The sequence below is a fragment of the Pan paniscus genome, chromosome 1 (genome assembly GCF_029289425.2).
Source record: "Pan paniscus chromosome 1, NHGRI_mPanPan1-v2.0_pri, whole genome shotgun sequence".
NCBI lineage: Eukaryota > Metazoa > Chordata > Mammalia > Primates > Hominidae > Pan > Pan paniscus.
Genome location: NC_073249.2, coordinates 81,043,753 through 81,070,342, shown reverse-complemented (window position 1 = coordinate 81,070,342; position 26,590 = coordinate 81,043,753). Strand labels below are relative to the sequence as shown.

Sequence of the window (26,590 nt, the reverse complement as noted above, 5' to 3'; positions counted from 1 at the left end):
GCTGAGAGTCACCTTCTTGACCACCTAGAGGGGGTGTATGGCAGGGTATGCGATCCCTGTGGTTTTGCCTGGCTGGCTCTTCTTCTGGGTCCACTGGGAGAGAGGATGAGGGAAGAGCAGCATGGATCAGAAAAAAAAAAAAAAAGGCAATCTGCTGTGGATAAAGAAAAGAGGGACTTCCTGTGGTTAAAAATTCATGTGACATCTTGGGATGAGGAAGGTTGAAGGATGCTGAGAAAAGATTAGGCTGAACTCAAAGGCCAAGAAATGTGATTCCTTCCTTTGTTTAATCTTAAGTAAAGCATTTAGCACTTTATGTCTTAAATATCTGATTCCCCCACCACACTCTGTCATTGTCATCATTTTATTCCTAGGGTCTTCATGGTGCTTGGCACAAACCACAATGCTAACCAGGATTTTCAGAATGAATGGATAAATAATCAGCAAGGGAAAGAGTAGAGAGCAAAAACTGACCCTGAATATTTTCAGCGTAGTGAACGTTAATATTTTTATTTCTTTTGTAATGAAGAGTACAAATGGTTGGGAGCAGGACATCACAGGAGGAGGAAAGATAGCGCCATCTCTGCAGAAGAACTCCTGAGCCACACACAGAAGGAAAGTTGATCCCCAGGGCAGCCTTTCCCACCAAAAAAATCAGGCCCAATCCAGGAGAGTTTGCCAGTAGCTCCCCAGGGTTCCAGGGTGTCTGCCAGCCTTCCTAGGAAACGTGGGCAGGCTTCTAGGTGCCAGTGACTCAAACTCCTTTTTCCACTTCCCAGTTCAACCTGGTCACTCTCATCCCCACAAGTTCCCAATCTGAATCCCATTCTCTGACCATTCTCTGCTTCCTTGTTTTTAATCTCATTTGAGAGTGATCCTCACGGGTTCCCCTGGCCCCTGCACTCATTTTCCTTACTGGGTATGCTAACGTTTGTCTTCTAATTCAGGAAATCCTTCCAACCCTGTTTTCAGCTCTGCCTCCAAACTCTTCCATTTCCCCATTTCACCTCCCAGTCTCCTCACTCCTGAAGCAAAGAGCTCTGCACTTGGATTGCTAAGCATGCATGGCTCATGTGGAGCAGGGGAGTGGGAAGATGTCCCTCAGGGCAGAAAGCCTGCTTTTGGTGGGGACCCTACGTATCATTCAAACAGGCTTAGCTGTAGAGAACCTTCACTGCACCTCTCCTCCAGTTCTGCCTCTCCCCTCCACTATGCTGAACTTGCAGTTCATTCTGCAGTAAAAAGCAGTAGCCAGGCTGCAGCTGGTGCTCCAGAAGCCCGGCTGTAAGCATGCGCACTGTATATGTGGTGTGCAAGGAAGCCATCATCAGTCATATAAAGCAGTTGCTATGGAACATGTGAAAAGTGAGAAACATGGTTTAATTGTGGATTTTATTAGAAGTGTGATACTAGTCAGAAAGGCCCAGGAAGTTGGCATTGCAGTTACCAGCTCAGGGAGAAGGAAAGAGAGCAGCAGAAACTTCTATAGGAGATTCAACTGATGTTAACATATGTGGACACCCTCCTGTCCCCTGGCCCCTTTCCTTTCACCCAGATTTGGTATGTGGCAAATCTAAACATTTGCAAATTCACAGTCGTATTCAGTCATCCGGCACATTATGAACTTCCACTGGCGATCCCTGTGGGAGGGAGAGTCAGAAAATGAATGTCAGTGAGAAAGGACATGGCAGGAAGAATCGCTGCTGGGGAAACAGCAGAGAACATTTGGAGGATCTGGGAACTGAAGGGACACTTAACCTCACTTTGCTCTTAGAAGACATCTTTATGCAGTTTCCCAAGAACCGACAAATCTGTGAGTTCAGGTCACCCTTGAAGGTGACTAATTAGGTCACTGGCTGTGTGGAGGCCTCTTTCATCACTGGTGGTCAGCTCACCCCTGCTGCCTCCAGAAAGTACCTCAAGGACCTGTGGGTTAACAGCTTGGAATAAAAGCATTTATTTAACATCATCTCCATTTCATTGTAAAGAATCTTGTTTTAGGCTGGGCTTGGTAGCTCACCCCTGTAATACTAGCATTTTGGGAGGCTGAGGCAGGTGGATTGCTTGAGGCTAGGAGTTTGAGACCAGTCTGGCCAATATGTGGAAACCCTGACTCCACAAAAAAATACAAAAAATTAGCTAGGTGTGGTGGTGCATGCCTGTAGTCCCAGCTACTTGGGAGGCTGAGGTGGGAGGATTGCTGGAGTCCGGGAGGTTGAAGCTGCAGTGAACCGAGATGGTGCCACTGCACTCCAGCCTGGGTGACAGAGTGAAACCCTGTCTCAAAAAAAAGAAAAAAATCTTGTTTTAAAAAGTCCGTCCATTTTCCCACTGACTCTTTCTGAGCACTTAACATATGCTGAGTGCTCACCATGCACTGGGCTCTGTGCTATACATGTGTTTCCCTTCAGAAAACACTGCTACAGAGGAATGAAAAAGTCCCTTAAAGTAAAAAAGAAAATGGCTGCCATTCTGGCATCACAAGAATTGTTATGAATTGCCTATGTGTTTAAGTGGTTGGGGATGGGAAGAGTGTACATAGCATTACTAAATTTTGAAAAATGTGGTGTGGATACATTTCAAGGAATGTTCTTTGCTCAGGGTGAATTTATGTTCTGTATTCATCCATTTAAGAGAAATGTTTTGAGTGCCTACATTGCATGACGCTCCTGTGGTCTAATACTGTTGAACAGTGATAATGATAATTGTAGCCTCTAATATATCTGGCATTGCACCAGATGCTTTACGTGTTTTCTCTTTTAATCCTCACAACGATTCATTGTTTAGGTGAAAAACCAGGCTCAGAGAAATAATTAACTTGCTTTAAGGTAATACAAGTAATAGGTGACAATTTCAGATTCGCAGTTTATTGTACTCAAATCTTGGGCTTTCTCTTAAACCACACCGTCTGCCTAACTAGGTAATCTTAAGCCCAGAAGAACACGTGGCTGCCATGCCCTTTGCACAGTCCTGATAAAGGGCAAAAACGAAGAGTTTTTCCATATTTAATTATGCAAATCATTCCAAAGCTTGGTGGGGTCCTTTACAAACTCAGAATTATCTATCTACCTTTTCAATCTGCAAGCCCTCTTTTCAACAATTTATCCTAAACACTATGACTAACAAGGCCTCCATCCAGCTTCTAAACTGAAAAGTGGGGCTGATTGCTCTTAGTCCTAGGAAGCAGAGCTCACTCTGCTCAAACAGCCTAAGGCAGGCTTTCTAATTCTGAGTCTGTTGCTCCGGGTCGTTTGTTTAGAACAATTGGGTATAGAGTCCCTCAACACAAATCTGGGTGATCAACTTGAGGGTCTGGGTGATACCAGGGCCTGGGTGATATTTTGATTCCTGCAATTGTCAAAAGAGGTCATAGATTGTTTTAGAAGGAAATTAGAAAATTGGTGGCCTGTGGGTTTACCAAATGTCTGTAATTACTGCAGCCAGGTCTTATTTATCTGTGTAGCAACAAACACAGATAAACAAGATCTTATGATCAGGCATTCAAACTACTCTTTTAAAAGGCTATTAATTGATGCTGAGCAAAACTTAGACTTGGTCCTATGAAGACCAAATGATTCCACCAGGTTCAGTCTCTGATTTCACACCAGGACAGTGGGGGCAAATTTGCTCCCCAAGGGAATACTTGGCAATGTCTGCAACTTCTTTTGGTTGGGGTGGGGTGCTAATGGCATCTAGTGGGTAGACTAAACATCTAGAATGCAAAGGGCAGACCCTGAAACAAAGAAATATCTGGCCCTAGATGTCAATAGCGCATAGATGGAACAACTGCATTCTAAGAGGAAACCACTATGATTTGCATGTGGAGGGAAAGCTCTTGCACAAGGAGTCCTGCCCTGACAATAGTTCTCCAAGCTGGGGACCTCAGCATCTTTCAGCAGAGGAGAAGAAACCCAAGTTGTGGATCATTAAGCTACTTATTTTTGATGACAGTAGCAAAGTTGCATGAGTATATTTATTTTATTTTATTTTGGGGGGAGGATACTCATTTTAAATTAATGCAATGACATAATATTTCAGTTTTTCATGATTCTGGGTAATCCACATAACCGAAAAATTTACTAAAAAGTGAATTTACTGAAAACTGAATTGAGCATTTTAACTACTCAGATATATTTATTTCATACTAATCTTGGATGGCACTCTTCCTTTACTGTATTAATTCCTGCTTTCTTAAACAGGGAACATAGAACTAATTTTCTTGTTGAGCTGAAGTCATCATTTGGAGCATTGAGCACCCCTGTTATTTCGTTTTGCACTTTGGGGAGCATGGCCCTGCTAAATGACAACCCATGCTCTTTGAGTTCTTGAGCCTTTCATTTTCTTTATTTTTCTTAAGCATATTTGTTATCATGTCATCCAGCTATTTATTCTCATTGGTGGAATGAGTTTCATTCTAAGTAGTATACACTCGGTTCCCTTTCTAATTTGCTGCTTCTAGAAAATTGGTAACTAAGCTAGTTTAAAGTGTATCTAAAGTAAAAATAAGTAATGTGTGCAAACTGAGTGGTTTGCCTATGGGTAAACATAAAGGTTTTTGCTGATCAGCCTGCAACATATATTGTGCCTTTCCAGAGCTACTTAATGTCTTTAAAAAAAAAAAAAAAAAAGGAATTCTAGGTCATATTAAATAAGTTCACTTTATTTAAGATGTAATTCTGTTTGAAAACACAGACACACACCAAAGATGTGTCACACTCAAATTCATCATAGCATACTATCTAATGAGTTAATGTAAGTGTTATTTGGTTTGCAAAATATTTATTGGTAACTTTTCAGGAATTCATTTCTGTGTAAAGTGATTATCAGCTGACTAAAAGTAGGCCAAACCAATCATTAACACCTGAATTTACCCACACATTTCTCTATATTAATAGGGAGTACAATTCTTGTTTTCTTCTTACCGTTTTGATGTATTTGAGATAGGATTAAGGAGTTGATTGTGAGAGAAAGGTGATGAAAAAAGTGTTAGTGCTGTTTTTATCTTTAGGCCATTTAAATTCTCTTCTTTCATTAATTTTTGCAGGTTTACTGAGGGATTGTTAACGCCTTTCATTTCTAAATATGGTTGGTAGATGCTATGGTCTGAATGTTGGTGTCCCCTTAAAATTTATATATTGGAACCTAATACTCAATGTGATAGTATTAGGAGGAGGAGCCTTTAGGGGGGTGATTAAGCCATGAGGGCTCTGCTCTCATGAATGGGATTAGTGCCCATATAAAATAAGTTGAAGGGAGCTGGCTTGCCCTTTCCACCATGCGTGAGGACACAGTAATAAAGCAACATCTCTGAAGCAGCGAGCAACCCCTCACCAGACACTGAACCTGCTAGCACCTTGATCTTGGACTTTCCAGCTTCCAGAACTGTGAAAATAAATTTCTATTGTTCGTAAGTTACCCAGTCTAAGGTAATGTGGTATAGCAGCCCAGACTAAGACAGTAGGTTCTGTGTGTTTCTTATCTCCAATCCCTTTTCTTTCTCTTCTCTCTTCTTTCCTAAAACCCAAAGTGGGGATGATATAGAGGCACGGGGTGGAAGGGGGTCCATTTTGACAATGGGCACTCCTCTAAGCATATTTGCCTTCTCCTCTTGGTGTTTCATGAGGAAAAGTGCTCTTTGAGATTGAGTGAGGGGAAAAGCTTAGACCATCAAGGGATACCGAGTTTAGGACTCTCTGCTCTTGAGCAGGCTGGAATCCACCCTCACTTGCAAGGTGAGCAGCTCCATGAGGTGAGCTCATGAGAACAGCTCACTTCCCACTGCCTCCCATTTTCCAGCCAAAACTGCAGTTAATCCTTGACCAGGTAGGAAACTAAGATAAGTAAAACCTCAGGTCAAAGTTCCTGCAGAAATATATGTGCATGTAAGAAATTTGCACTTGTATTCTACGTGTGTGTGTGTGTGTGTGTGTGTGTTTATAAATTCCTGCAGGTAAAATCCTTGCAGGGAGTTAGTCCCAACTCCTTTAACCCTAGCCCATTGGGAAGGGGCTGTCTTTCTCACCTTTCCACTGCAGAGAAAGTGGTTGTTGCTCCTCGGATATAGTAATCATAATTGTAGGAAATCATGTCCATTTCCTCACCATAGTGACCTGGATATTCTGTTGTTAGCCTATGCAGGAAGAACAAAGGTTAGAGGAAAATGAAACACATTATTATTGCTGGGAGCAAACAGAAGACACACTATGAAGAAGAGATGGAGTTTGAGCATCCTGGCAAATCCAGACTGAAGTTAAATGACATCCACCAAACAACTCCAGGCTGTGAAGAAACAGACAGCTCTCCTCCCACTTCTCATCTTCCTTTTCTAGGCCATTAAACTGTACACTGAAAAAGATGAAGATACCTCCCCAGGCTTTGGAATTATCAAAATAACTTTGGAATTCTTGATATTGATTAATATCAATACTATTCCTATTCTATTCAAGTCAACTAAGACAATGTTTTCAAATTTTAGATTATGATTCATTAGTTGATAACAAAATCAATTTAATTGGCTTTAAAAGAGACATAAAATAGAAAAGAAAATATCAAAGCATGCATCACATGCAGTAAGGACGAGTCTATGTATGTAAACATTTTGTTTCAAATATATATGTGTGTTTGTTTATAAGATGTACATATTGTGATAGTTTAATGTTTCTTATTGTGAGTTATAGTCAACAAAGTGTTCAAAAATTATTTAATTAAAATGTAAGCTCCCCAAAGGTAGAGTTTTTGCCTTGTCCACCATTGTTCATCCAGCACCTAAAACACATACATAATAAATATTAGCTGAATAAATATATGGCCTGGGGAAAGTCAATGAATCTGTTTTCTGATCTGTAGAAGAATAAAGTCTACCTTATAGGTGTGTCATTGGAACTAATAAAAATGAGTGATGAGTGTGCTATACTAGTACATGGTAGGTGTTGAGTCACTAAGAACTATTTTGTTTCTTCTTCCTCTTCCTCCTTTCCTTTCCTTCTCTTCCAATATTGAGTAAATCCTGAGCCTTCATATGAGTAGGTCCATGGTTGTCCATCTTGGAATAAAGTCTAGAATCCCCCAGTTCTCATAAGGGCTTTGCCACTGGAACCTTCAGGTCCCAAACAGTCCTTTTACCATGAAATAGTTCCTCCAAAGTCTTTATCCACACCCCAGGGCAGCTTGGAAAACAACTAGTTTGTGAGTGTCAATAATTTCATCTGATTTGGGTTTACCAGATCACTGTTTATTAATGCTAGAAAGATTTTCTCCTCCGCAGACTGATGGTGATCTTTCTCCAAGATTGTCATTAAATCATGAAAAGATTGATTTCTAAACTGTAAGGGCTCCTAGGAGGATCTCAGTGCACAGATGGAGCAAGATCAATGGTTAGCTCATTCTCTTGGTTCATAATCATTCCTTTTTTACCCATTATTCACTAACCCTTGTTCTCTGATTTGACTTTTCCTAAGACGTAATTATGCTCTATCAGGATGCCAAGTCCAACCCAAAGTGAGGTACCTGTGTTTTTGCTTAATGTGTTCATGAAGGGAAATAAGGCCCTGCAAATCCAGAAACTTATTTTGTGCTTCTAAGGAGATCCAGAAGCAGGACTTTATCTTTCAGGTAAATGTCTTTTTTTTTTTTTGAGACCAAGTCTCACTCTGTCACCCAGGCTGTTGCACACTGGTGCAATCTCCGCTCACTGCAACTTCCGCCTCCTGGGTTCAAGTGATTCTCCTGCCTCAGTGTCCCAAGTAGCTGGGATTACAGGTGTGTGCCACCACACCCAGCTAATTTTTGTATTTTTAATAGGGACAGGGTTTCACCATGTTGGCCAGGCTGGTCTGGAACTCCTGACCTTAAGTGATCCACCCGTCTCAGCCTCCCAAAGTGCTGGGATTACATGCATGAGCCACTGCGCCCAGCATGGTAAATGTCTTATAAGTAGAACTAATAGGGCCTTACTTGGATCCCACTGATTTATGATCCATGAGAATTCTAACAAGGACTGTATTAAAGTTAACCCAAGGAAAGAGAGGTTTGTTGAGAACATGAATAATGCAAATTAGAATAAGAGGTTGCATGGGGGTGGGGGGGTGTGTGTTTTCCTTACTTCAGGGAACAAAAAATATTTTCTAAAACTTTTGAAGCATCTCTGGATAAAATGTGTAAAAATTAATTACCAAGTTGTGTTTTTTTTCTTTTTTTTTGCTAAGGCAGAATCTACATACAGCAACACTGCATTAAGCTAAATCCAATTGCCAAAAGTATTTGGAAATTATGAGGCTAGATTTTTATTTTTTAAGTTTTTACTGACCACTCTGATCTGTCTTCAGATACTTGGATAAATATCACAGAATAAAGTGGGAAAGAAAAGCTTACCTCTAAAAACATCAAGAAGTTTTAAGCTTCAAAGAAGGAAAATGTTATTTAATGCTTTCTTTAATTAGGATTCTCTGTTGCTTCATTTTTGGTAGTGACCAGATGTAAGCCCCCTGTCTAACTGGACAGTTTGTCTGAGAAGCCTCTCCGTGAGGTACTGATGTCCAGTGAATTTCTCGAATGTCCTAGAGAAGGTGAGGTGCATGACCATTGGTACTTTTTCTTCTTGGTCCCAGACAGGTTTTGTTTTGTTTGACTTTTGGTTGTTGTTATTTTGTCTTGTTTTTGTTATAACACCATGGGATTGAATTTAGACTGTCCTAGAGAAACCTGGGTAAAGGAGGATAGGGAAGGAGGTTGGATATCGATGGAAATCTCTCCTACTTTATGAAATAAAAATACCAAGGGAGAAATGACCCAAATCACTGGTAGAAAGTGAACCTCCCAAACACCATCCATAGGAAGAACTATTGAGTCAATGTGGCCCAGGATGCTGTGTTCTGTATTTTCAAACCAGATATATGTGGCTGCATTTAGCGCTTGATGACACTGCATGCGCACGCGCACACACACACACGCGCACAAAGTGTCCTAATAAGTGAAAGCCCAGTAATAGCTCCTTAGAGAGAAAAAAGAATTTAAACGTTCAGAACTAGACACTGAGACAGGGCATAGGGACTTTTCAGGAAATTAAAAGAGGCTACAAGGAAGCAGAATGATCAGGGTTTCCTAAGCTGTGACACTGGGCTTTGCGAGTGTAGGTCGGGGAAGAGTTCGGTGTGGTTGCAGCTTCCTTGTGAATTCCTTGTGAATTACTAGGTCACTTTAAGCAGTTTTTTGGAAAAACACACTTCATACTGCATACATTCCTAGACCAATTAAAACAATCAAAGAAACCTTCAGCTTGGCAAGATGAAGAAGAGCGCAGGTCAGGAAGATGCCTTTATTGAAATGAGTCCAGTTTTCAAACATTTCTATGGGAAGCCTTATTTTCTCCTTTCCCCTAAAGTAAAGAGTTTGAATAGATTTATTCAATTTTAGCTATTACTTAATTTTTAATAAAAACTACTGGTGTGCAGGAGAATGGCGTGAACCCGGGAGGCGGAACTTGCAGTGAGCTGAGATCGCGCCACTGCACTCCAGCCTGGGCGACAGAGCGAGACTCCGTCTCAAACAACAACAGCAACAACAACAAAAAAAAGCAAAACTACTGGTGTGTGTGTGTGGTGTGTGTGTGTGTGTGCATGCGCACTTTCAGATGAATGACTCTTGTGGTACAGTTTCTCACTTCACAGCACTTTTTCTGCTGTCAAGATGAAAGACAGAGAGTTGTTCCAAAGCTAAGAAAAAACTTGATAACATAAAGCCACTTGCACAACTCTTGTGTCAGCTGAAGCTGATGGGAAAAAAATTAATAATATCTTACTTCTGAGCTGAGGGAAATCAGTTCGAACTGAAGACAATTTTAAGATTGATATAGGATTTTTCTCATCTAAGATTCTTGAAGCTCTAAAATTATTAACAGATCCAACTGGACTCAATGAATGTTTGCTGTGATACAATATCATAGACTGAGCTGCTGCTGATAGATGTCTCGGCTCCGTTGCCACAAGAACAGACATATTGCAGAGCTGAGTCCAGGTATATGCTCTCACATCCATTTTAGAAAGGGAAATAGAGATACAATCTAGTTATATACAGTGGCCAATTTTATTCATTGTCAGAGGTTTGGTTGAGAACTTATTAGGTTTTTAATAGTTAAAGTAAAGATTTTCAATCTATTCCTTGACATAAAGTGACTCAGCATAAGGTTTTGTGAAAACCCACCTCTACGATACCTTATTCGGAGCTAGACACTTTTCTTCTATGAAAGTCAAACTTCATAGCACTGAGATGTGTTTGTTACAGCTGTTTCACTTGGGGAAATTAGGGCAACTGGATTACTCGGTGTCACCTGGAAGCTCCTCTTTCAGGACTTTCCCTCCAATTGATGTGCACATGAACAGATACAGCTTCATCTCATGGTCAGGAAACATCATATCCCCAACCTTGGCCCACTTTGTGGGGACACCAGAAAAGCACACTCCACAGACTCCCTACCATAAAAACTGGAAAAAACCCCCCAGCATTTACATATGAACAGATCAGAATGGGTACCTGAGGAAGCCATACTTCAGCTTTTTAAAAAATAAGAATAAAATTAGAATGTCTTCCAAATGATCTTTTATAGCCCAGCTCATGCTCAAACAACATTTTAGAGAAGCTTCTGTTGGTCATTCAATATTGAATTCTGTTTTTCTTCTATCTCCACCACTCAATTAGCATCTTACTTTAAATATCCCATTCTAATGTCCTGTGACATGTCAGCTGATACAGTTTGGCTGTGTCTCACCCAAATCTCATTTTGAATTCTCAGATGTTGTGAGAGGGATCCAGCGGGAGGTAATTGAACCTTGGGGCAGGTCTTTCCTGTGTTGTTCTCATACTAGTGAATAAGTCACATGAGAGCTGATGGTTTTAAAAATGAGAGTTTCCCTGCACAAGCTCTCTTTCTGCCTGCTGCCATCCACATAAGATGTGGCTTGCTCCTCCTTGCCTTCCGCCATGATTGTGAGGCTTCCTCAGCCACGTGGAACTGTGAGTTCTCCATTAAACCTCTTTCTTTTGTAAATTGCCCAGTCTCGGGTATGTCTTTATCAGCAACATGAAAATGGACTAATACATCAGCACTATATATTTAGCAAGATAATAGAATACTGTATAACATCATGATGGCCAATATAGTGAGCTCTTTGAGGGATCACTGGTGCATGGAATCAAATATGCTTTTATGATCTGGTTCAGAGGTGGGTTTGGAGGAGAAACTCAACATTTGCGGATTTGGTGTGTTGAGGTTGGCTTACGTTTTATATATTCAGCTAAAAAGATGTCCCTTTCTGACAGTCAAATCATTGAGAAGTTTGTTAAATAAAGCCAGTCTGTTCATGATCAATCCTCTTGCATAATGCTTTTCCAAGTAAGCTATAAGGAATGAACATATTTCAGATTAATTTAGTTTGTCTTTATTAGGAGCTACATCAGACCCCCTTTGAATTAGTTTTGTAAAGACAGAAAAAATAAACCCCAAATGGAGTTATGTGTAAAGGAAAACAGCCACAGAGAACAATCCCCAGGCTTCTTCCCACAAGAGCTGGGGATTGGCCAAGCGGGACCTCTGGTAGTCACCCAAGTGCCCTTCTCTGCACAGAAAATCTGAACCCAGGGGCTCTGAGGTGTGTGAAATAAAAATAAATGTCCATGTCTGTCCTTTTATGGCATTTTGGGACTTTACATTTCAAACATTTCAGACATGTATCACAACATGAGGGAATAACAGTTCCAGGGATATCTGTAGCTTAAATGAGTAGAGGAAAGTCCCTGAACACTTTCCAAATTGCTCTCTTGGAACTGAGTTTCTAACTCACTGTCCAAGCCCAGGGCTAGTCAGTAAGCACATTCACTTTGACTCGTGTTGATTTTCATTAGCCACATTATGTGGTGGTCACCCTGGGTCTGCATGTCAGTGGGGGCTACTTGACCTTCAACAGCTCCCCTCCAATTAAAATAGTTTTATTCTCTGTTTTCTACCAGATGCCTACTGTGCTATTATGTAATATTTCACCTGCAGAAGTCTTATTCCTCATCTAGAGACAGCTCAGTACTATGCAAAGAGCATGGGATTTGGAGGCAGATAGACTGATTGAGTCAAGTTTGGAACTTTGAAGGGAGCCACAACTTCTATAGCTCAGTTCCCTCATCTGTATGATAGTATCAGAATTTTTGTGTGTGAGGATTAAATGCAGTAACACAGGAACACGTGGTAAGTGTCAATAAATAAATATTATTATTATCATCATTATCATTAGTAGGGTCTCACCCAAAGCTTATGAATTATTATTTCATATCCATTCACATTCATTGACTGCTTAAATGAATTAATAAATAGAAGTAAGAATGATTGCCTCTAGAATCTATTATAGTAGAGGAAAGCAGACTAGATAGAATAAAGCGTCAGATTTGGTTTGTAACTGAGAGGTTTACTTTGTTCTAAGTAGCTGGCCTTGGGTTAACCAATACTTAGCCAGACACATCTATGATATTTCTGCTTTTGAAGTTTGAACATAAGGAGAGAGGTATCACCTATAATGCAGGCACCAAATACAGTCGATATGGTTTGGCTCTGTGTCCCTAACCAAATGTCACCTTGAATTGTGGTTTCCATAATCCCCACATGTCATGGAAGGGACCCAGTGGGAAGTAATTTAATCAAGAGGACGGTCACTCTCATGCTGTTCTCATGATAGTGAGTGAGTTCTCATGAGATCTGATGGTTTTGTAAGGGGCTTTTCCCCCTTTTGCTTGGCATTTTTTCCTGCCATCATGTGAAGGACATGTTTGCTTCTCCTTCTGCCATGGTTGTAAGTTTCCTGAGGCCTCCCCAGCCCTGTGGAACTGTGAGTCAATTAAACTGTTTCCTTTGTTAAGTTACCCAGTCTCGGGTATGTCTTTATTAGCAGTGTGAGAACGGACTAATACAACAGTCATCAGTGGCATCTGCAGGGGATTGATTCCAGGACCCCCATGGATACCAAAATTTTCAGAAACTCAAGTCCTTGATCTAAAATGGTGTAGCATTTGCACATAACCTATGAATATCCTCCTGTTTACTTTAAATCACCTCTAGGTTACGTATAATACCTAAGATAATGCAAATGCTATGTGAGTAGTTATTATACTATATGGTTTTGTATTTGTATCATTTTTTATTGTTGTATTGTTATTTTTATTTTTATTGTTTTTTTCTGAATATTTTTGATTCAAAGTTGGTTGAATTCTTGGATAGGGAACCCCAGATATGGAGTGCCAATTGTACATGTCTACATTTTCAATATGGCACAGTAATTATGGAAACCATTCCAGCAGATGAAAGGGATGATAGATTTTGCTCAAGTTCAGAGAGGCTGCTGTCTGCACAATGAGTGCTATGTACATCATGCAATGGAAGGCAATGGTTTTAGTAGGGCGCAGAGCATCTAAACCCAATATAAGTTCCTTTAAATTGTGACATCTAGTCCAATTTCCTCAAAACTTAAGTATGTCCATCTCTATAGTAATAGCTTCCAGCTTGCACAGAGGACCAGTATGGAAGCTGCTCTTCATTTTTATTTTTTTATTTTACTTTAAGTTCTAGGGTACATGTGCACAATGTGCAGGTTTGTTACATATGTATACATGTGCCATGTTGGTGTTCTGCACCTGTTAACTAACATTAGGGGATATACCTAATGGAAGCTGCTCTTCTTACCAGGCCTCTGGGAGCTGAATTGCAGGAGGCTGTCTGGGCACAGGTGGCATATGACAGGCACAGCAATGCAGAGGCCTGTGAGATTGTTCATGTCCCTAAAACAGCATTACAGGAGTGAACATGCAAACACTCCCTATCTTGTATTAACATCTGAACAAAGAGGCTAGGAATTAAAGATTAGCTTTGACTGGGTGCTTTTGGGTGGGAGAGATAAGAATGTTCTAATCAACTGATGTTGTTAACTAGAGCTATACAGGAATTTAAAAAAGCACTCTCTGGCTTATGACTTGCACACAGAGAGTGGGGAAGTAGGCAGTGGAGAATGCAAAGTCTGAGAGACAGAATATCAGGGTTGAAGAGAAAAGTAAAGGTTATCTAAATGGATGCATTATTTTACGGTCAAAAGATATTATCCAATGAACCTAATGAAAGGCCATGGGTCTGGAGAAGAGCCATTTGGAAAAGAAAATGATTCACAACCATCAGATCCTGGGACACAGAGTCTCCGCCTGGACAGTAGACAGTCTGGTGTGCAGCCTGCAGCTGCTGAGCTGTTTGGAGAAGAGAGATTATGACAAACAATGTCTAAAGGGTTGTGACAACTTCAGTGACATGTGTTTGTGGTTTGCAGACCACTAGACTAAGAATTTTCATATCTAAATAAATATCTATAAAATTCACGTATTCATCCAATCCAGTGGAGACCATTTCCTAATGGCATGTCCACATCTATCAGGAATTTGCTTTCTTGCCAGAGTCCAGTGAGGCTGTAATATCCAAAGAGAAACCGCACAAGCTGAAACGAGAGCAGCACCTTGGTTCCCACCAAACAAATAAATCCCATACTCATTTGGGAGTTGGTTGGATGATTTGTTTTTTCCAGCCCAGAGTGATGATATTTCTGAATCCCTAAGTGCTCACAAACGCAGGCGCTAGATACTCACTTAGCTAGTTCATACAGTGTCAGGCTGCGTGCTGAAGAATGCCTTTCAAAGAGGGAAAGGGAAAAATGTCGTTCCCACCCACATGGGTCCAGTTCCCCGGGAGGTAATTCAAGCTAATTAAAGTCATGTAAGGGAAGGTTTCAGATAAGAGGGTTATCAGCATTTCGCTGTGGGAAGGTGCAGGAAAAAGAGTTCTCACTTCACTCTGTAAGGCTGTTAAAAGGATCAAATAAAATAATGTACATGAAAGAAGTCTTTGTCAACTATAAAACATCATCACATCAATGTCAGGTTTCACCATTGTTACTGTTCCTAGGGGCTTGCAACATTCAGTTATTCATCTGACACATTTATTAAGAGTCTATTTTGTGCTGGGTAATATCCTGGAGATGTTGAAAAAATAAGACCTAATTTATGCCCTGGAGGCATTTAGAAAGACATATAATACAACATCATGACTCAGGCAATTTAAAGATGCCACTAAAATGTCTAGACACACCAGCGGGATAGTGAGTCATACACTGTGTACCATGGTGCACACTTGAATCTTGTTCTGCTGCTTCTCCAGTGTTTTCTTTGAAAAAACACCATTTTATTTGGTGACCGTGATAGCTCTCAGCTCTGACACCATGCCTTCAGTAATAGAACCAGCCAGGTGGAACCACACCTTAGTGGGACTTGTTTCAAAGTTGACTTGTCATGCCTTTTGGATTAATTCTCTGTACTTTCCCCACCTTTTGGCTCCACAGACCAACAGCAACATGTCTGGATGGTAGGATGGGGTAAGGAAGGGTGAAGGGTGTGGGGGTTGGGGTGGGTGCAGAGTGGCAAAGTCACTGCAGATCAAGGCTTTGGGTAAACTTTGTCAGCAGAGACATGAATATCTCTGGCAACTCAAAATTGCTTATCTTTATCTATCAATCTTTAACATTGAGACTTTGTTGCTACATATATGTCTATATGATCATTACATTTTTAGCATCTTAGCTGGTGAATTGCATCTAAGGGAGCTTGAGAAGTCATTTCTAAAGTATGTGAGAGGAACTATACCTAGCATTCTTGGGGAAGCAGAAGTATCCTGGAACAAGTCTCCAGGTGACCACTGGAAATCTGGGGCATCATTAAAACAACAGTGGAACTGGAAACACAAAGACCTGTCTTTTTCAGGTCTCAGCATTCAAATAAACAGACAGGATAAGCTTCAAGAAGGAATGCTCAGAGTGTTAACACGGATCCCACAGATCCATGGAATATGGGAATTCCAGGAAAATTTAGATGTTTACCCCTTTCTCTCACACTTACCTTCATCCACCCCCTATTTCTTCTGTTTGACAACTTTGCTTTTTTTTTCTTCTTCTTCTTCTTTTTTGAGTCAGAGTCTTGCTCTGTTGCCCAGGCTGGAGTGCAGTGGCGCGATCTCGGCTCACTGCGAGCTCCGCCTCCTGGGTTCATGCCATTCTCCTGCCTCAGCCTCCTGAGTAGCTGGGACTGCAGGTGCCTGCCACCAAGCCCAGCTAATTTTTTTTTTTTTTTGTATTTTTAGTAGAGAACGGGGTTTCATCGTGTTAGCCAGCATGGTCTCGATCTCCTGACCTTGTGATCTGCCCACCTCGGCCCCCCAAAGTGCTGGGATTACAAGTGGGAGCCACCACGCCCGGCCTTGACAAATTTTCTAAAACCAGTGAGCCTTAGCTCCTTGCCTGCCTGGTCACCCAAAGCCTTGAGGCCCAAGCCCACTACCTGTTGTTGTTCTGTTTGGGCAGGGGCCAGCCAGCCATGATGGCATGGCCACAGACACAGCAGGCTCTCCCACTCATCTCTGCAGAGAGCTCGAGACTTGCTGTGATGAGGAATGTTGCTGCCTCAGCTTACTCCTCTCTGCCTGGGGAAGAATGAGTTAGTACATCTAACAACAGACTGTCCAGCTGGTCACATGTCTTGTTCCTCTGCATAACCAACCCCGCTCTCAAGTTCTGCTTCCTGCAATGACCTGACACCTGCTAGGCTGTTCCTCGGCAGAGTTTGCCTTTGAATGTCCTGTTAGTTGGTGAGGAGGCTGGGTCTCTCCTGCATCTGAGAGGGTGAAGGGGACTCTGTTTCAAGACAGGTCAGCTCTGTGTGATCATAGACAGTGGCAAGGCCAGAAATATATTATCTTATTTAATGCTCATAACAAAAAGTAGGCTGAAGTCATTCCTTCATCCAAACAAATGCTATGTGCCTGGCATTATTTATAGGGCTTGGCATATGTCAGCACAAAGATCTCTGCTTGTGTAGAGCTTATATTCTGGGCAGAAGTGGAGGGATGGGGGAGAGAACAAAAAATTTTATGTAAGAGAATTATATTTTCTGGGCCACTTCACATTATATACACCCTCCACAATTATTAATGTGGATATTTGTTCAACAGTTGTTAAGAAGACACTATGTTCCAAGCACTATACTGGGCATTGAAAATACAAAGATCAGTGAGTGGCCCCATATCCTCCAGACACTGGAAGTCCAGGTAGAGAGGAGCAACTGTATACAGGTGGTAAAATGCAGAAAGTGCTGTGACAGAGGCATCTACGAAGGGCAGAGAGACAGAGCCACCCACATCCAGGCCTCCAGCTGCCCCTAGGCTGTCCATGTTCCCCTTCCTCCCCAGTGCAGCCCGTGCAGGGCTGCCTCCTCACCTCCTCACTCTTTCCCCTGCTCTTGAACCCACTCCTCTTGGCCACCCAGCATACCCCAGCCCTGATGTGTTCCTTTGGAGTCTGATTCAGGGAAAGTTAAACTAATGTAGTAAATAAATTTACTGACTGAGTATTAGGTTTTGCTTGCTCTTTCAGGTAATTTACATACATTTTAACTGGCTTTTAATGCCTTGTAACAAAGGGAGGCTGGTTTCCTTGTGGGAAGTGCCATTCTGTTAATAGACCAGGAATGAGAGATTTGTGGAGGCCAAGCTCCTACCTACTCTCCCCTTTCATTGGGGCGCACTCGTCTTTGGAACTTCCTTCATCCTCTCAAAACAGTTCTGGCATCTGGATCATCTTTTCCAAAAGTGCCTTTGGAATTAAGACATTTTTAGGGTTCAACACAACCTGAAAGATCTTCTAGTCCTTGGAATTTCAACTTATGATCCAGGGGTTCTTGGCAGTGTGTTCATGAATGGCCTTCAGGGAGTTTAAGGACTCCCGAAATTCTCTGCAAACTATTGTATTAACATGCTAAGTGCATTTTCCCCCCTGAAGACAAGGTCTATAGTTTTCATCAGTCTTAAAGATCTTGGAGACTCAAAAAAGGTGGTCATCATTTTAGGTGATGTGCTTGAGCCTGCAGAGTTATGAGAGGGAGGGGAGAAGGGGAAAGGGGAAAGAATGGAGGGAAGTGAGGAAAGGCCAGCACAGAGACTGAAACTCAAGTTTCTTTTTGCCCAAACTAGTGCTCCTTCTACCTCCTCCACTGCAAGAGATCTTTAGGTCTTTGGTTCAGGACCTATCCCAGTGGCATCATAATCCTTTGCCAGGCCTGTTCACCCACTGTAGAGGAGTAAAAGCTGCTTTATGGAAGCGGTTTTGAAGAACTAGAGGAGGTTTCTGCTCCATCATACAGTGACAGGTGACTTTGAGCTCTGAATTTACTATCGGTCCTTACTTTAAAAAGAAAAACGTTAAGCTTTTGGGGCTTTGCATCCCTAGAGATACTGTGTGCCACTGGGCATCTGTGGAGTAAGCTGTCTGATTGCAGAGAATAAGCATGACCTGTGAAGCTGTCCTTGCAAGCATCAAACTGTAGAGAGATCAATCACTTGAGGGAGCCAACCTTCACATGTTGACACTTCTGGATCCCCTTGCCCAAGGCAGAAATGCCTGGCTTGTTTTCAGATAAAAAAGACCTGGGCCAGTTGTGTTATCAACACCCAGTGTAAGTCATCAGGGCAAATGACAATATACACATTCTCCTAGTCAATTGGAAGGCTAGGTTAGGAGATATTCGGCATCAGCCCAGGGATAGGGAAAGAAACAAAATATCAGAGGCTGGAATTCCACATGGATCCAGAAAACAGCACAATCTTTTTTTTAAATTTTTAAATTTTTAAATTTTTTATTTTTTCTGTCTATAACTATGTACTAGACTCTGACCCATGAGAGGATTGGTTTCTCCCAGAGAAAGACTGCAGGAAACTAGGTTCCCAAATAGGCCCTGCAGCCTTGGATATGATGAGAAGTTACCAGAAGTTGGGGAGAAGGAGAACAGCACTGGGATGGGAGTCAGTAGGCCTAAGCTTAAGACTTGGCATTCCCACAGAGTAGGTGGGTGACTTTGGGCCAGTCACTGCCGGCTCTATGGTTCTGTTTCCTTTTCTGCCAAAAGAAGGATGTGGGGGGTTGGATAACCCAAAAGATCCCTCTTGGCAGGAACATCCTCCTAAGTCATTCATTCATTCTTGTCTATATGCCAGCACTGCCTTCCAGGCTTGTGTGTGAACCTCAAGCTTACCTGAAGCTAGAAACAGGGGCCAGAGCACTTCCTAGGTTCCTCTCCCACCCCAGGAGTCATGAGGGTTTGGTCGGCTGCCAGACTCACCAGCAGGAATATGGGCACCTCTTGCTGTAGCGACAACAGTAAAACTGCCACTCTCGATCCAGCACTGACTCGAAGTAGCGGCTCTGGAATCCTGCCACCAGCCCATTGTTGGAGCACGTCTGGTACCTGAAGAGAAGACAACCCCAGGAACCTAAGAACAGTGACACATACACAGACCCCTTCCCAAGACCCCACTGCCACAGTTATACACTCTTTCTCTGACCTAGATTCCTAACAATTTATTCCATTTTATGCAAATAATAGTCTTTATTATATTTGTAGAAATAATATAGCCCCTCCATTAAAATTTAAGTGACTCAGAGTTTTCTAACTGAACAAAATTTAGGGAACACTGCCCCTGTCATACTTCTTTCAATATATATTGTTAGATGGAAGCCTGCATAAATGGGTGGATCTAGAATTTTACATCTAGAATTTTACAAATTCGAGATTGTATTATTCATGCCATTTAAAATAAAAGATATTATAATTCATTTTACTGGAATTTAAAATAAAAAGAAGACAAAGAGAAGCACAACGTATTGATGAATTTCAAATAAACATTTCTTCTGCCTAAGAGAAGAGCCCTGGAAATTGAGCACAAGGATGATCATTCGTTCTGCCCCTGCACAGCATGCAAAGCCCAGATGGGCATGGTGAATGTGCCCAGGGCAGCCCAGTAGGAAAGCTGGGACCACAACCCAGATTCTTGCTACTTATCCAGGAATCTTTCTACCACCCACAAGACCATAAGCTCTACACAGCCAGGGCATGTTTTGCTCAGAATTCTATTCCTGGTGGCCACCAAGAATCCTGGCTGTGGAGGCAGTCCTTACAGAGTTGCAACAGGCCAACTGAATGCCTCAAACCCCCTCTAAATATCCCTTTCCTGTCCTAGCTGCTTAGTCCTAATTCTTCAAATATATAACCACTCCACTCCAGTCCACAGACAAGAAATAATTTTTGCTCTTTCATTCTACCTGTGCTGCTGCTGGTCTTCAAAGCACCTTTTGAACTAAACGTTGACTTAGAATAGTACAATCATTTCTTCCTTTGTTCCATCTCTGGTATGATTTTCTCCCATTCCTGGGCCCAATTCCTATGGCGTCTTCAGGCTTCCCACTTTTTGCTGTGATGATGAGAACACTATTTTCTACCTGACCACAGTGGATTTCCACTGTTCTTGCTACTTATCCAGGAATCTTTCCACCACCCACAAGACCATAAGCTCTACACAGTCAGGGCATTTCCACTGTTCTTGCTACTTATCCAGGATCTAGAATTTTACATCTAGAATTTTACAACTAATTCAAGATTGTATTATTCGTGTCATTTAAAATAAAAGATATTATAATTCATTTTACTGGAATTTAAAATAAAAAGAAGACAAAGAGAAGCACAACGTATTGACGAATTTCAAATAAACATTTCTTCTGCTTAACAGCAGAGCCCTGGAAATTGAGCACAAGGATGGTCATTTGTTCTGCCCCCACACAGCATGCAAAGCCCAGATGGGTATGGTGAGCCATGGCCCTTTGATGAAATCCAGTGGATTTCCACCTTATAGAATGAGCTCTTTCTCAAACCCTTCCAAAATAGTTCTTCAGCTACCTCTCCTTCTTTGCATTTCCCACCATCCCAGCCATTGGTCTATCCCCTCTTATGAGTGGGCAGAGCCAGAGCAGGCAGTTGTCTATGTGCATGGCCAGACAGCTGCTGGAATGCAACCTTGTATTTTATGGGAAGATAAGTTTCCAGAAAATATAATGCATAAAATAAGTACCGTGTGCTGACTGGTGAGAGAGGCCTTGTTGACACACAAATTGTAACATTATCAACAACTGGATTTCATTTATTCTTTTCCATTGCTGAAAATGAACTTGCAGATCTAACAAAATTAGATATTAAATATATTACTTGTCTGTCGTCAGAAATCATCTGTCCTTTTAAATTTATTATTACTTGTTATTCATTTATTCACCTAATGTATATAATTCAAATATGCATTTATTTATTTATTTATTCATTCATTTATTAAACATCTCATACTCTACTACTGTTCTGTATCAATCACTTTGCTATTATGTTGTGAGAAGAATTGAGAGATGGGCTCGGTATTCGGTCAACCATGTAAATTAGCTTGAATTCCCTGTTCCCAGGACTTGTAAGAAGTTCTGGCAGACTAGAAAACTCAGCTATAGGGGCTCAGTAAGGCAGGTTAAGGTGTAAATTGAGACCTATGGCTCTTTGATGATCTAGCCTTTTTTTTTGGTATGTGCAACTGTGTAGTTTATTATATATGTATCTAGGTTTTACAATTTTCTTTTATTTTACTTTAAGTTCCGGGATACAAGTGCAGAATGTACAGGTTTATTACATAGGTATATGTGTGCCATTGTGGTATGCTGCACCTATCAACCTGTCATCTAGGTTTTAAGGCCCGCATGCATTAGCTATTTGTCAATGCTCTCCCTCTCCTCACACTCTACCCCCTGACTGGTCCCAGTGTGTGTTGTTCCCCTCCCTGTGTCAATGTGTTCTCATTGTTCAACTTCCACTTACGAGTGAGAGCATTCACTGTTTGGTTTTCTGTTCCTGTGTTAGTTTGCTGAGGATGATGGCTTCTAGCTTCATCCATGTCCCTGCAAAGGACATGATCTCATTTGTTTTTGTGGCTGCATAGTATTCCATGGTGTATATGTACCACATTTGCTTTATCCAGTCTATCACGGATGGGCATTTGGGTTGGTTCCATGTCTTTGTTATTGCAAATAGTGCTGCAGTAAACATACCTGTGCATGTGTCTTTACAGTAGAATAATTTATAGTCCTTTGGGTATATACCCATTAATGGGATTGTTGGGTCAAATGGTATTTCTTGTTCTAGATCCTTGAGGAATCACCACATTGCCTTCTACAATGGTTGAACTAATTTACATTCCGACCAGCAATGTAAAAGAATTCCTATTTCTCCACAGCCTCGCCAGCATCTGTTGGTTCTTGGCTTTTTAATAAACACCATTTTGACTGGCGTGAGATGGTATCTTATTGTGGTTTTGATTTGCATTTCTCTAATGATCAGTGAGGTTGAGCTTTTTTTCATATGTTTGTTGGCCACATAAATGTCTTCTTTTGAGAAGTGTCTGGTGATATACTTTGCCCACTTTTTGATGGGATTGTTTCTTCTTTTCTTGTAAATTTGTTTAATTTCCTTGTAGATTCTGGATGTTAGACCTTTGTCAGATGGGTAGTTTGAAAAAATATTCTCCCATTCAGTAGGTTGCCTGTTCACTCTGATCATAGTTCCTTTTTGTATGCAGATGCTCTTTAGTTCAATTAGATCCCATTTGTCAATTTTAGCTTTTGTTGCAATTGCTTTTGGTGTTTTTTATTATGAAGTCTTTGTCCATGCCTGTGTCCTGAATGGTGTTGTCTAGGTTTTCTTCTGGGATTTTTATGGTTTTGGGTTTTACCTTTAAGTCTTTAATTAATCTTGAGTTAATTTTTGTATAAGGTGTAAGGAAGGGGTCCAGTTTCAGTTTTCTGCATATGACTGATGTAGCCTTCTTCATTCTACCATTGCTCACATCTCATCAGGAGTATACTAATCACTTTGTAAATGCCTGGCATACTTCAGCAAGCTATATGAGTGGAATGGACTAGGCTCATGATATGGTGGAAAGGTAGCTTTAGGGGCTGATCTACCAGGGTGTTCTATTCTATCCTAATTCTTAGTAAAGTAGGTGAGAGGTAATTTCAATATGAAGCTCTAAGAATCATAAGCAAAACTCATATGTGTCCAAAAAGAGAAGGTTGCCATAAGCTAGTGCTCTCTGTGACCTGTTCTCCTACCATCACTAAAATGCTGCCTTCCTCTAAAACAAAGCCCTTTCAGAACTGAGCTGGGCTGTGGTTTCCACGGAGTTGTTGTTCCATTGTTTTGGCTTGTCTTCTGTACTCAGACCCCTATAGGGGACAGAGCTCCCATGGGGGTAAGTTCCCCTAAGTAAAAATAAATGTAGGAAGATAAGCCGAACTGTTTCATGGAGTACCAGTTCTGAAGGCAATCCAAGTTCCACAAATTCCCCGCCAGCTGTTGGCCAGGCTGCTGGCCCCAGTGCCTGTACGGGAAGTGTGTGTCACTTTCTCACACACCACCTCAGATAACTCTGCCCTGTGAAGATTATTTGGACCCTACAGACTCAGAGCCTGAGAACATATAGTGAAAGTTAGATAAACAAACATAACCCTCCTCCTCCGGCTTTGGTTTGATTGCCTTCACGTTTTGGTAGAGTCAGCCTGTTCAGGAGTTTGGTATGTGAAAGCATTCCTTCCAGAGCCGGATCTTTGTGGGGGTACCTTTTCACACTGTGGGGAGCAGATAGTAGAGTGGCTAAGAGCATTGGCTATGCTGCTGGATGGCTCCACTGTTCTTAGCTGTGTCATCTGGGCGGGCTTTGTGCCCGCTAATAGCCTCAGTTTCCCCATCTGTAAAATGGACATAATAACAGCACATATGTATTAAAGTTTTCGTGAAGACCAAATAAGACAATGCATGTAAAATTCCTGGGATTAATAAATTGCTTATTAGTGTCATTATACTTATGTTTAGTCTACACAGTAATTATGAGTCTACTTTGTAAAAGCTGTCCCTTGGCTCCCCTGTCTCTAATCAGTGAAACACTGGAGGATTCATAGGCCCTCCCTGAGCTGCTGTTTCCCTAAAACAAAGCTCAGTGAGGTTGGATGTCTTAGCCACCCACTTTGGAGCACAGGTACTTTAGTATGCCTTACCACTCTCAGGAAGTAGTATTCCATGCAGTGTCTGACATTGTTGTCCAGCAAATGTTTAATAGAAGAAAGAGGGACCGAATGAGTGACCCGACTATGTCCCATTATTGGAGGCAGAATTGACTTTTAAGAGCTCATCACTCAATTCCATTAAGGGCCCTGAAACTCTCTCCAAGTAGTTTACATGGATCTTGGGTGAGCAATCCCTTTTCTTGCTTCCATTCTCTCCCTGCAGCTCCATGATGAGGGGGCAAAATAAATATAGCTTTGGGCATTCCTCTCCTCCATTCCTCTCATTTTCACTTTTAACAAAGCTCCTTATTTAACAAGACTCACCTAAACACTGGCCATAGCTGCAGGATTACAAACACAGAGCTAGGTGAGAAGAGAGGCAACTTCTAAATGGAACAGGACTGGGGGAACTGGCAGGGATTGCATTGCTAAAGTTACTCAAACGCAATTTAAAAAGAGATGGGTAGCAGTCAAATGACTAATGCTCTGACTCACTTCACAGCACCTGGTTGTTGCTCCTGAATGGCCTGGAGAACAGGGCAGTGGCTCAATGCTCTATTCTGCTTGGAGGGAAACTACTTGGAGGGAGTTTCAGGCCCCTTCATGGATGTGAGTGAGGAGTTCCTAACAGTCACCAATACGATGGCTAATATCCTGGTGAATTGTATGACATGACCGCAGCTCTAAGGAAATAAGACTATTTCCTTAGAGCAGGAGGGCACTGGTACCTTACTTACAAGACTCTCCTTCCCATCTGAGAAGACATACTTTCTTTTTCTTACCACCTCTTTGAAGGCTGAGGTTCAATTTCAGTTTCAGAAACTGGAGTATTGTTAGCCCTGCTCCACCTGAAACTGGAAGCTTTCTAGAAGGAAAGTCACAAGGTAATTACTCCTCCTCTGAAAACACATTTGTGAACCTATTCTGAGAAAGTGGACTTTCTGAAAATGATTTATCTCAGGGCCATCACCCTGAAAGCTAAAACGGAAGACTTTCTCCTGTATCTGCAATAGTAAAACATAAAAGCAGTGGGGTGCAGGGGAAAGAGCCCTTGTTGAGGAATCAGCAGACATGAGTTCTAGTCCTAGCCCTGACCTTTACATGCTTTGTGGAGCCTCACCTAAGGCACTGTGTGGAGTCAGTGATAATGCCTACAAAACTCTTGGCCAAGATAGTAACTGGAAGAGCCAGGACCCAAACTCAGATTCATTTGAGGTCAAAGCTCATGTTCATGAGCTCTCAAGGAATACAATAAATCTCTTCGAGATGGTCCCACAGCTCTGATTGGTGTGCTGGACAGTACTTCTTCTTGTTGTCTGCATTCTTTACCAAGTCCAAAGCTATTGGACAGGCAGAATTACAGAGCATTTGCAAGGTGTGTGAGTGTCTGGTTTTGTTGGTGAACCCCTCTATACAATTTTAGAAGTTGGACTTGCTAAGAAGTTTGGACTTTAGGTGGTGTGGTGTGGGGTTGAGTCAAGTGAGGAACAAGGTAAAAGGAAGCAGCACCATCTTGGTCAAGAACTCTCAAAATTTCATTAAATAGATAATAGATGGGCTGGTTGTGCTGGTCTTTTTCTTCCCAGCTTCACAGACACACAGGTGTTTCAAGGGCTGTTAGCCAGTTTCCAACCCCACTGCAGAGATGGACTATGAGAAGTTTTGCCCATGATCTAGACAAGTGGCTCACTCCATGTGGCACAGCATCCTTAACACTCCCAAATTTCTTCCCCGCCCCAAAGGTGGATGAGGTCTTAAATAGTACCAAAAGAGTTTCTTTCTTTTAGAGTAAAGCTTTGATTTTTGTTAATTCTATTTTCCCCAGAATAATTCTTTGAGTTGCTATCAGGCATTTATAAAAAGGCCCACAGAATTTTAGAATGTTCATTAAGTCTTTTGACAAATATTCATTAGAACTTACTCTATACCTGATGCTGCACTTGGTCTGGAATCTCTTCAGAAGACTGGTACTGATAAGTAAACACTATGACATTGGACAGGCAGAATTACCAGACACTGTAACTGATAAGCAGACACTATGATAATACAGATACTGGAAATAAGTAGACTGGTACCTAAGACAGAGGAGCAGAGAAATAGGAGAGTGGTTGGGGACGGTGGAGCAGTGAAGTGACAAGGGACAGAGACAAACACAGTTGGGGGCAAGTTTGCCCAGTAAAAGAAGCCTTCAGAGTTCTGGATTTCTCTGCTAATTCCAAACAGAATTGTTCCACGACCCATCTCTCCCCTTCTGCTGATATTTATACCTACTTCTGTAAAACTAGGATGACAGTTCTTAACCTGACAGTATTACACAAAAACTAAAGAGATGCTATGTATCAAGTGTAGCGTAGAACCTGGCACAATGTATATAATTGAAAGGCAGGGGAAGTCATAGTTATTACTACCATGATGATAAAAGTACCTGTAATCTGATAGAAAGACAGGCTACATCCTAGTCGCGAAACATCACTTTCAGTAAATATTGGAGCCTACATTAGAAATTGTCAGGATTGAACTTCTCCAATTAGACACTGAGAGGAGCCTCAGAAAGCACA

At 41.5% G+C, this 26,590-nt stretch overlaps 1 protein-coding gene across 4 annotated transcripts in view; it reads right to left on the bottom strand.

The window, feature by feature from the left end:
* Nucleotides 1–482: 482 nt before the first annotated feature.
* DPT (dermatopontin) overlaps nucleotides 483–26,590 on the bottom strand; it is a 407,189-nt gene continuing 381,081 nt past the window's right edge. For all 4 annotated transcript variants that reach the window (XM_055111860.2, XM_055111868.2, XM_003824615.6 and 1 more), the window contains 3 exons: nucleotides 19,231–19,356; nucleotides 6,023–6,130; nucleotides 483–1,640 (listed from right to left, as the gene is read on the bottom strand). In XM_055111860.2, the coding sequence (XP_054967835.1) occupies nucleotides 1,574–1,640; nucleotides 6,023–6,130; nucleotides 19,231–19,356 (301 nt within the window). In that variant the 3' untranslated portion in view covers nucleotides 483–1,573. The remainder of the gene's footprint in view (nucleotides 1,641–6,022; nucleotides 6,131–19,230; nucleotides 19,357–26,590) is intronic.